Source organism: Malurus melanocephalus, unplaced genomic scaffold (genome assembly GCF_030028575.1).
Source record: "Malurus melanocephalus ecotype Western Australia unplaced genomic scaffold, MMel_1.1 scaffold_116, whole genome shotgun sequence".
Taxonomy (NCBI): Eukaryota; Metazoa; Chordata; class Aves; order Passeriformes; family Maluridae; genus Malurus; species Malurus melanocephalus.
Genome location: NW_026623348.1, coordinates 1,879,761 through 1,891,233, shown reverse-complemented (window position 1 = coordinate 1,891,233; position 11,473 = coordinate 1,879,761). Strand labels below are relative to the sequence as shown.

General features: G+C 40.6%; 2 protein-coding genes across 2 annotated transcripts in view; both read right to left on the bottom strand.

The window, feature by feature from the left end:
- Positions 1-128: 128 nt before the first annotated feature.
- USP50 (ubiquitin specific peptidase 50) lies at positions 129-4,965 on the bottom strand. Its single transcript, XM_057369929.1, has 6 exons — positions 4,680-4,965; positions 4,088-4,283; positions 3,311-3,508; positions 2,722-2,864; positions 1,502-1,631; positions 129-935 (listed from the first exon to the last, which is right to left on the bottom strand). The coding sequence occupies exons 1-6, from the start codon at positions 4,865-4,867 to the stop codon at positions 771-773; spliced, it is 1,020 nt and encodes a 339-aa protein (XP_057225912.1). The 5' UTR covers positions 4,868-4,965; the 3' UTR covers positions 129-770.
- A 3,161-nt stretch (positions 4,966-8,126) lies between these two features.
- TRPM7 (transient receptor potential cation channel subfamily M member 7) overlaps positions 8,127-11,473 on the bottom strand; it is a 51,608-nt gene continuing 48,261 nt past the window's right edge. Inside the window, exons 37-40 of the mRNA XM_057369926.1 lie at positions 11,196-11,401; positions 10,160-10,211; positions 9,962-10,068; positions 8,127-9,661 (exon numbers count right to left, since the gene is read on the bottom strand). Coding sequence (XP_057225909.1) covers positions 9,531-9,661; positions 9,962-10,068; positions 10,160-10,211; positions 11,196-11,401 — 496 coding nt within the window. The 3' untranslated portion in view covers positions 8,127-9,530. The remainder of the gene's footprint in view (positions 9,662-9,961; positions 10,069-10,159; positions 10,212-11,195; positions 11,402-11,473) is intronic.

The following is an 11,473-nucleotide window of genomic DNA, read 5'->3' as shown; positions in this document are numbered from 1 at the left end:
GTACWTATTAACAGTCTGAATCATATTCACACAGTTTAAATGTTCTCCAGATGAAAAAAAAGAACTATTTTGCATAGAACTGATTAGTTTGAAAACTGATTTTAGTTGCATCTTATGTATTTCCCTGCTCTGGACTGGGGTTAGTTTTCTCTTTTGGATTAGGTTGGCATTCGTAAGTCTTACATCTTGCATTCTGAGYTGTTACCTGTGTTTGTCTTGCTGATGGAATTAAGACCAATATTGATTGTTTTCCAGAAGCTTAAAAGCTGCAAACAAGTYTGAAATGCTGGATGAACAAAAATGACAGCAGTAGAACGATGCCTTTTTATTTCTTATATATTAATGGTTACTCCATGCTCTGCTCTCTTCTGAAGCACAGAGTCAGGTCTGGTTGTGTGATTTCACTTTGATGTCCTTCTGTTAGTTCCTGAAAGGCAGCTTAAAACAACCTCCTGTACTTAACCAGCAGAAAAACWAGAATTTCCATTAAGTACATCTCTATGCTCAACATCCATGTTCTTTTGAGGGGTGCAAGGGGGTTGTCATGGAAAACAGCCCTGGAATCCTGTCAAAGTGGAGCAGATGCACATTCCTTCACAGGCTTAGAGGCTGTAACTGTCCTTTCTAGGAATCACTTCCAGAAAGACCACAACAGCCGAGTAGCAGGGCAAATGCTCTACTTTATTGGTGAAACAGGAGTTGGTTCATGCTGCTGGGTGAATTCTAGTTGCTGCCCTATTCCCTGTTGGTTTTCAAGGACTAACAGAGTCTCAATAGCCTTGGGAGGTGTAGAAGAGGAGGTAAGCTGTGTCAGCCTGCACTGCTGAGTCTGGGATCTTGGTGACCTGTGCATCATCAAAGCTGTACCAGTGTTCGGTGACTGAATGTTTGCAGAAAGCCGTGTAGTGGCCATAATCCAGATCTCCAGCATGGTTCTGTAACAAACAACACAGTCTGTCAAATCTGAGTCCTGTTCTGTCTCCTTACAGGCAAAGTTAGGAACTGGCAATCATTTTTATGTATGCACTTGGAAAAGAGGGGAGAGAAGGTTTTAGCCCCTTCTGGCCTAGGGCAGGGAATGTTAATTCAAATAAATTCTTTCAAACACAGTAAATGGATGATGATTATGCTTATTTATTTTGTAACCCATCTATTAGTCATGATACAGGTCACTATAAGAAGACCCCACTTGTTTGTGAGCCATTTCCTTACTTAAAAAGAGGATTGATGCAGTATCAGCCTGTGAGTTTATTCTGAGGAGGAATTATGTGCCAGGAGTTCATTCTTCTAAAACTGGGATGTTGGGGAAGAAGSAGAAATACTTCTCTCTCCTTTAGTTACATACTGTTACTGCATTGTGTCCATGGCAGGTAAAAAAAAGTGCACAAAAAACCCATACATTGAAATATAAATCATTATACATGAAGTCCAAACCAACATTGGCTTCATCTGCTCCATGATGTAGGGCATTCCCAATAAAAGCAGGAAAGGCAAAGCTTACCACTACAGCACACAAGCTGTACTCTGTCTTCTTGGTAGATGGTGTGGTATAGGGAGAGAGGTCCAGATGCCTGAATGGGTAGCAGACAGTGGTTGAGAGTTTCCTTCTGTTCTGGTCCTGCCAGGCAAACCTGAAATGAAATTTTGGACGCTTTTAAAAGACCTTCAAATTCTGTTTATGTTGTGGTGGTTGCTTAACTGACTTTCCTAGGAGGAGGGAAAACCAACAGCTCACTACCCAGCATTTGAAGGAAAAATCTCTATTAACATGTATTACAGTAAAGTAACAGAAATGCACTAAACCCACATGAGATGTCCAGCAAGAAAAGCAAAGCTCTTGCTTCCTGATCCTGAAGTCGGATCTTCAGCCTGAAGTCAAATCTTTGGCAACTCTCTCTGTGTCCTGCACATTTGGACTGGACTGCAGTGCCATTGTCAACTCTTGTCTCATGCCAGAGTCCATCCCTCTTCCCTCTGTAATGTTGAGTACATCACTGCACTTTTAAACATTTACAGTGCAGCCAAGAGCTGCAGCTGGGGACCACATGTCCTTTGAGAATGCTGAGAAAAGCAGATGCTGAATGGAAAATTAAACAATAACTTCAGATAACATAGTTCTGGGAAGACAAATCATCCCAGAGTGGTTTTCGTTATAGGTGGAAAGTTGCTAAGAAAAAAATTCTTTAGAATAAATTCAGCATCTGGCTGTGYGTGGCCAGTGAAGTCTGCTAACCTAGGTGCTCCTTTGCTGATGCASCACTGGGGTTTAGGCCTAATTTAGTAACAGAGTGTCTCAGCTGCAATAATAGCAAAACACCCTGTGTCACCCTGTCCTGCTCTTGCAACCCAAGCCACAAGATCTCTCTCCACATGAACTGATTGACAGGGATCATTCAGGGACTTTATGAGCCACTGCACTGGGCTAGAGTCAGTCACTGCTTAGTGAAGATTTTCTTACCTCTGGAGGGTAGATCTCAATTATAGTGAGAAATTTGGTGAGCTGCAGTACACAGTAAGGCAGAACACCTTGCATGAGATTTCAGGGGTGCAATTTGCATGTTTGACAGCTGTGTTTCTGTAAATGGCCATTTAGCTTTCAGGTATCAGAAGTACTAAGTCCACTCACAGTGATTTGTTTGCTTTCATGCAAACACAAGTGACTGTCCTTTGTGTCTCACATTACCCAGGAACTGGCTACGTCCTACCCCACTTAGACTGTACCTCTTCAGGTGAAAAATAATRATCTGTGGTGCCTGGATTATAGAGGCCTTTACTGTAGCATCCTGGCTGGTTTGACACCAGCCACAGTGGATTTGGTTGTTCTGAGTCAGTGTGTCTGGCTGAAAAAAGCATTCCAGGCAGTCCTGTCAAAGAAAAAAAAAGCAAAATCACTTGATCAAATAGATCTCACTCCACCCCTGAAGATGGTAAGCAAAGTAATCTGTGATGCWGCAAGRCTGACATTACAAATGCATTTGCAAGACAAAGCAGCCAACACTGGCTTCCTTTCTCCCCTACAAGAGGGGGAAATACTTGAATGAGTGGAAGAAACCCTCATGGTGCTATTGAATGATCTTAACATCCTTCATCCCCTGGCAGCTCATGAGCACTGCTGCTGTAACCTTACCAGCCTCCATGGTTCTGAGAGCAGTGAAGAAACCCCACTTTTCTGAGGACCAGATCCAAGACTATCCATTAGCACCCAAGARCCCAAAMTAACTAAAWCCCTGCATCTTTCCAGTAACACCTRTTAGTCTAGGCCTGTACTCCCACATGAAGCAGAAAGCAGCAGGAATGTTGGCTGTTGTACCTGCAGAGAGCACAGTCTGGTGGAAGGGATGGGCAGGGAGAGGACGGTGAAGCTCTCGGGTCTGTCAGTGAGGGCTTTGCATCTCAGACACCTGATACCGTAATTGAGCTGTCCCTCAAACAACTTTGTGATAATAGATTTGCCATTGCCACGCCCTGTGCTTGCTCCTGCATCATGGCTCTGTGTTTCTTCACTTGGCTATACAGAAGAGAAAAAAAGAACAAAATGCAGATAAGCAACTGTTTGAGAAGTGCCTTCATTGGGTTTTGATAGTTGCTGCCCACTGCCTAGGTAGGTCAGGAGTTAGTCTTGCCACAGAACTTGGYTTTAAAMTGCTGTTACTTTACTTGATTGAGARTAAGATTGATTTCTTTYCTGAGAGTAACAAAAATACAACAGTTCAGACATTTGACAGCATTAATTGCTTGAAAAGCTCTTTATTAGTGGCACTGGAGGTGAGAAAGACATGGGGCCATTGCAGACAAGAAGTCTTCATGGAGATAAGAAAGTGGAATAACATTAAGTGCAGAAGAAGCAAGGAGAGGGTCAGATGGTGAAGCTATACACAGCATTGTTATTTTGATAGGGGGTTGCAATTTGATGGAGAATTAGATATGCAAATTAATGAATGTGTATACATGGGTGTGAAACAAAGGTAGAAAAGGACAGTTATTAGTGGCCCCAAATGGAGTTCAGAAGAGGCAATTATTACATGGAATGCTAAGTCATGAAATGCAGAGGAAACAGCTAGAGTTCCTAAAACATCTGGGCTCTTACCTCCTTGAAAGCCTGATGGAGGTCATCCAGCACACAGATGAGGAACTCCTGCGCGTCATGCTGAGCCCTCCTGCTAAACACTGGGTACCGCTTCCCAAAGACGGAATGAAAAGCCTCAGGGGAAACGTAGTCAAACTCTCCATGCCACATGTCCGACATCAAACAGCCAAAGGCAATTGCTGACTCACCAACCTCCCTTGGAAAAAAGGGGAGAGTTTCAGATGAAGTATGAAAAAAACTGTCTGCCTTTAAATGGGAGCACAATATAGAAACTTAGAAATGAGGTGCAGGTACAACACGGCTCTGACAGCTGTCACTTGGCTTGAGGGACTCTGCAGATCCCAGAAAATGATAGGAATCATTGAGACAGCAGTGACAGTAACAGGTATTACCAGCAGAATGGCAAAAAAAGTACAATGAAGGACCCAGCAAGGAAACAAAGGGCTCTCAAAGCTGGTAGCCAGTCTGACCAGAACTGCCTGGGGGGAGCTGGCAGGTGCCTGCCTCAGACATTCCCACAGCACCATGTATCCTTTGGGAGRAAAATAGTGCCAAGCTGTAAAGTCTCAGAACTGTGAACAAACCAACTCACTCGTGCAGGTCTATGTTCCACCTTCCCGAGAGGAAATACTGCACGAGTGGGGTGAGGCTGCAGAGGCACTGCAGCACCGCGTTCATGTAGCACGTGTTCTCCAGGTTCTGCAGCCCCGTGAGCCCCGGGTGCCGGCTGCTCATATCGTCCAGCTGTTCTTTGCAGGAATACATCCATTTCCATGCCATCCTTCCACCTGCTATGAGAACAATCCACACCAGTGGAAATCTAAAATGCTGCAGTGCTTTTTGTGCTGTGTTTTTTTATAAAGCAGTACTGCTTTCAAGAGGCATTTCCTGCTGTTTCTTCTTAAAAATTACGTTTACATTTATTTTCACTGGGCCAATAGTGGTGAAGACTCTTCATCTTCCACACTAAGCTCTTTCCAATATGGTGAGATACATCACTAAGAGGTATTATTTAAATGCCTGAGGTTTAGAGTTATTTCTAAAATTCCATCCAGTCTTCTACTCCATACACAATTACTCAAAAYCTGTAAGCTGTGAAGAGCCATCTTAAGCTTTTTTGCTCGAAAGAGTGCATATTACATTATATTTCATTTTCTCAGGGCATAATACTTCCATATTTTCTAAAACCATAGGTTGCAGTGCAGATGCTACAATAAACAGAATGTTCTTTAGATTTTTGCCATAAAATGTTACTTAATTCACGTTAAGAAAATTTTAGTAGGTTTTTTTGTGGCTGCACAAGTCTGTCTTGGACCAAACTGTCCCAAACAGGCCAAGGAGAGGCTGAACACAGATCAGACATCACCCAAATGTGCTCACCTGTGTTGCTGCTCTCTCCCTCTTTTAAAGACTGGTGTTTTTAGAGGCTGACACTCTACTCTGAGGCAGGACAGAGAWCTCTAAAACCACAGCAATTTCTGTAGAGCAAAGATGAGTGGTACCCTGCCTCGGCCCCATGTTCCATCCCGTCCCTCCAGCTGCTCCTGCCCCAGTCCTTTTGTGACATCACTTGGTTACGCTGGGCAGGGTAACACACCTGGCCCAACCCACCTTTATCCATATTAGTTCTYACTTGTATTAGGATTTATTATTGCCATGCTCTGCTGGACGGGCAGTGATGACTGAGAGTGTCCATAAAAGGATGGAGCTGCCTCAAAACATCACACTGAGTTAGTTCATTGGTGTTCTGAACGTTTTCCTGGGGGAAAATAAACATATGGCAAATAAGTGGCTTTTAATTAGTTAYGTTAGTGCAGTTCATCCCTGAATTCCATATGCCACTAAGAAGCAGCAGTTTTTCCCTGWTTAACTGACAGCTTGGGAAGTAATAAGTATGCAACAGAAAAGGCYCATGAAGCAATTTTTAAAAATCCCAAATTATCTTACTTGGTAAACTTCAAGGAAAGGATGCCTCCAGCATTACCAGGACAGCTGTCACTGTTATTAATCTCCCAAAGTGGTTATCTGCAAACAGACACAAAAGCAATGCCCTCCCCTCTGCCCCTACTCAAAATCTGATCTAATTTTGCAAATGGACCTGGATATGCTCATTCCTACTTTTTGTGRAATCTGAATCAAGACTTTGACTTCCCATTTCAATGTAACACGATACACAAATCCACACCGTGCAAGCTACTGAAGGCTGTGGGGCTGAGAATTAACTTTCCATTACTCTCACCAGAAGGTGAATTACTTGCAAGGAGAAGTAGTAATTGTGAAAAGTAAGATTAAATCATCAGAACTTTTTCCAGAGGCATTGTTACATGTAAAAAGATTCTATTTTTTCCCCCCACTGGTCTTTTAGGCACATTCAATATGAACTGTTACTATCAAGTTTCTTGCTGTAGCTTTTTTCCCTTTACATTCCTGCAGTGTTAAGAGTTATGGCATTAGGTGAGATGCAACCATAAAGAATTAAGTGTAAAAAAATCACTGTTGCAGGCTTAAAAACCAAACCCCTCCTTTTCCACATCACAAAGCTGCTGAGCAGCAGCTAAAAAGACAGCTCCCCTGGAGCTGTATTTTGCTACAATACATTTGGGATTGATTTTCTCTGTAATGTTTCATCACCTRAATATTGCAAGAAAGCAGTCAACAATGCTGACTTTGGTGGATTAAGTAAAAATCTAAATTATGCATCTTACCTATTTCCCTATATGAGAAATACTCTATTAAATACTCTCTTCACGGGAAAGTCACTGAAGCATTTTGGATTTTCCCTAAAAAAATACAGGTGGTTTGAATTATATTCCCATATTTAAAAGCTAGGTTCTAAGAAGATATGCCACTACTTTAGTTCTTGGATAGTTATCAGAAGTTCCAGTGCTTCTACTTTCCTTCTCTTTGATAATCTAAAAGAAATTTAAAAGSTAAAGGATCACAACTCTTCCCCTATTTATAGAGCATTTCAAGACTCGTGAGGTTTCGGCAGAGGAGTGACATTTGATGTTCTCAGACAAACTGAATTCCATGGAATAATCTTCATGTTCCTACTGCCCAACATCAGCAGGATGTGGCACTGTTCAAACAGAGTCAGGCTACTTTTTCAAACTTGTTTTTTCCCTTTGCCACCAGACTTTGCCAATGTCTTCCCTGAAGGACACTGGACATTTATGATTTGTTTTCTATAAGTATGGAGTAGATCACTTCTGAAAGTTACGTATTTCTCCTCCCTCAAATTTAGACATACACTTATTATGTAATTCTAGCTGTAAACCACACAGTAAGCTACTGCTCATGCCAGGGAGATGTACAGAAATATGAACAGTGGTATCCAAGTCTTACAGGCATTTCCCAACCACATCTTTCCCTTTCAGTTTTGAAAAAGCTTCAGGCCTGAGTCACTGCAAGACTGAGCAGAAGGAACACTCCCCATGATCACTCACCCATCACAAGGTGGTTACATTTGTTTATTTGGCTAAGAAATGAGTCACAAGCAGAACTACTGAAGACCAGAAACACAACTAAAAATTAACTGTGCGTAGTTAAGTATTTGTTAAGAAACAAAATGTTTCCCGCCTTTTACCTAGAATCTTCTCTAAATGTTTTTCTTATTTCATACACTGAATTTGGTGACATTTTCAAAACTAGAGGCTCCTCTAGAAATCTCTCAATTTGCAGAGCCAATCACACTTCCAGACTCAGTGTTGAAGTTACTTGGCATTAGAAAGGTACAGGGACATCTCAAATATCTGCCCATTCCCTCCCAGCAACAGGAGGAGATGCAGTCAGGCATCTAAGAACAAGTTTCCTATTAAACTGTGAAGAGTTATTTTTGACTCATTTACTCATTAATCCCCTCAAATGTGTTTGACAACTATGACAGTTTTCACTTTTTTACCTCCCTAGTCCTGGCCAAAGTTGTGATACCTCAAAGACAAACAACTGCTTTGATCCAGCAGAGCAAATTCTACTTTTCTGCATAAGGGTTATTTAAATTCACCAAAACAACCTTTCAGACTGAGACGGAGAGCAGAAGTCTGTAAACAAGAATAAATTTATTTTAGATTCTTTAAAGATTTAATGATATACAAAATGTATACAGTATTATATCCTTATAACATTTTACCTTTCCCCATCAAACATAAAACACCATTTAAACAACTATTGTGTTCGTGCCTTAGGTCTGTATCTATAAGATACACTACTGAATAAAAAATTTATAGAGCTATATACTGCCCTTTTAATTAAAAATTACAAATTAGTACCTATGTAACAAAAAAAATCGCAGCATGAAACTTCAGTTGGACAACCGGTTTTTTTCTTGCTGAATGCTCAACAATATTTGGGACAGTTAAATTACATTTTATTGGCATGAAGGTGCATTGCAATCTCCCGTACTTTACACAATGCTAATCCAACCCTAGTCTCTCTTAAGTAAGTACCACAAATAACATAACAATAAAGATGTTTTCTACACAATTTTAAATACATTTACAAGTTATGTGTACATTCTGTTTCAATATACTGGTTTTAGGAGATCTTTGGAAGGCAGAACTTCTGAAGCAGTCACTACGTATGTACGAGGGAAAGCACTTCCAACTTGTGTTCTTACAAGGCAACTTATTTGGACCAGCACAAACTAATTCTTCTATTAAATATGATTATACCAGTCTATCATGGCTTTGTTACTATTTGACAGTGACTTGATAAAATTGAAATGTGTAAAACAAGAAATTTCATTATGCACAATTCAGGCTCTATTTCACAAAACAAAAACAACCAAGCCCAGCTTTACAGTTGTGAAGCTGAAAGAATCCTGATTCAGGAGACTTTCTTTTTTTTGGAACAGATCAAGTTCCTACCTTCAGCTTCAGTCTATTGGCATCCTATATACACCTCATTTGGCTCTGTCCTCTTCAAAAGGCCAGATTAAAAGACACCTGGTGAGAAAACATTAGTGGAACACTTCCGAAAACACTCTAAGAATACTCTGGCATTACAGAGGTAGGTGCTTTCTCCTGGTTTTGCTCATTGACAGTAAGACAAATGCCAAAAAGACAAATGCTTTACCTTAAAACATCAACTACCAAAATCCTTCTGGTGGAAGGCATATTTCCCACCATAGGAGTACAGGAGGAAAATCATCCACTAAACCAAAATAAAATAAAAAATAAAACTTTCTGCTTAAAAAGCCCCTTTAAAAACACATCTTAAATACTTGTCATTATTCCACCTTTAGAATGATCAGCTGCCACACTGCTCTGTAGATAGTTAGCACAAGTTGTAAAATCCTTARATTATGGACCAGCCAAAATTCCACTTATAAGACAATAATCCTTGTTTTGACAAGTTTTTCTTTTCATTATTGTGAGGGAAAGGTAAGTGACAATTTTGTGAGGTTCCATGAAGTTTGAACGCAGCCACTGAGTTGGTCACATCATCAGAGCATCAGACGAATAGAATTGGCCGGATCRGAATCTTTGGTGCAGCTTCCAGGCTGAATTGTCAATTCAGGGGCATCGTCCTGAGGAAATATGATCTTGTCAGGTGTGTAATCATTCCTCTTCAGATCTGCACAAACAGAACAAAGCCATAATGATTACTATTTCCTGAACTARTAGAATCAGTGGGGCATAAACACCTAGAAATGAACTGGATATGCAAGTGGACTTATACAGAGGAATTCCAAAATAYGCAGGGTCAAAAAAGGGATGTTTTTATCATAAGTGCAATCAGAAGCCTAAAGTTGAATTACAAAACTGCTGTTGATTACTTATCCCACTTTCACAGCATGCCTTGACTATTTCATGAGGTATCATGCAACATCTCATGACATGAATGTCACAGAAGGAGGGATGCAGCAGCTCTTACCAGGAAGTTTCAGTTTCCTGCAGCAGGAGTTRCAGTGGTGCTTTGCTCTGAAGTTTTTTATTGCATCCTCTCCCAAATTGGCCGGACCGAACACCATATCATATGACCTTAGAAATAAAGTGCACATAAACATCACTTGCATGTGTTCTCATTCCAATGAAAATTTTATAATACTTAAAAGTATTTCTTGAACCTTACCTTTTTTCCCCAGCTTTTATCACAGAGGGGTCTGTCAAATTTTCACCAACACCTTAACACAGCACATGAAGAAAAAGTTAAATCTGATACATTTCTGATTACATAAACAATATTAAAAAGCMTTGGAATCCTTAGCTATGACTCCTCAGCTTCTCCAAGAATAAAAGCAGAAAAAACCCTTAAGAAACCCATCCCAAATTATATGTAATTCTCTACCCTTAGAAAATTGCTCCTAAACAAGCACTTTGTACTTCTTAATATTTCTTACACCTATTTTTACATCTCACTTCATTTCCTAGTTTTCACCCATGAGAAAAATCTCCTATACAGTTCTCACAACCAGAATACCTGGCACAGAGTTCAGGATAAAACCAGCTTACCACATTGGCACTACACAAATGAGCCAAAAAGCATTTTTTATGGCACATTTCACTGGGAAAAGATGTATATATTTATATTCTCTATGTCACTGTAAGATTTAATGCTGTATTAGAGCAACAATGCTGGTGAAGGRTCTGGAGCACAGGTCCTGTAAGGAGTGGCTGGAGGAAAGGAGGCTCAGGGGAGACCTTATCACTGTCCAGAGCTACCTGAAAYGAGGGTGTAGCCAGGTGGGGGTCAGTCTCCAGCAACAGGACAACAAAATGGCCTGAAGTTGCACCAGGGGAGGGTTAGTTTGGATATGAGGTAAAATTTATTCACTAGAAAGGTTGCCAAGCACAGGAACAGCTGCCTGGGGAAGTGGTGCAGTCACCATCCCTGCGGGGATTTAAAAGATGTTTAGGGGTGCCACCTGAGGACATGGTTTGTGGTGGACTTGGCAGTTCTGGGTTAAGTTGGACTCAGTGCTCTCAGAGGTCTTTTCCAATCTATATCGTTATAAGACTGAATAAAAACATCATCAATTCAAACTGACTTCAAGTGCTAAATAATGCTTGTTATTTATTACAGACATACAGATTCTTAATAAAATACCAATAAAAGAAAAACCCACACACACCTTAGCCCAATCCCAGTTTCAAAATCAGGGCATTACCTTGCAGATCCAGTACCARCAACTCTCCTCTTGTATACTCATAYGTCCAGTGGCTGAAAGCCAGCATAACCTCCTCCAGCATGTTAGTTGGGATWATTTCATCACCATTATTGTTATTATATTTTCTAAACTCTCCAGTCATGCACTCTTCAACTGCAAACCACTGGCCAGCAGAATGGCAATATAACAAGAAAACTTCCAAGAACCTGGTGAAAAGCATACTCAATGAATATAGTTCCAAAACAAATAACAGATCTATCATTACTATTAGATTTTTA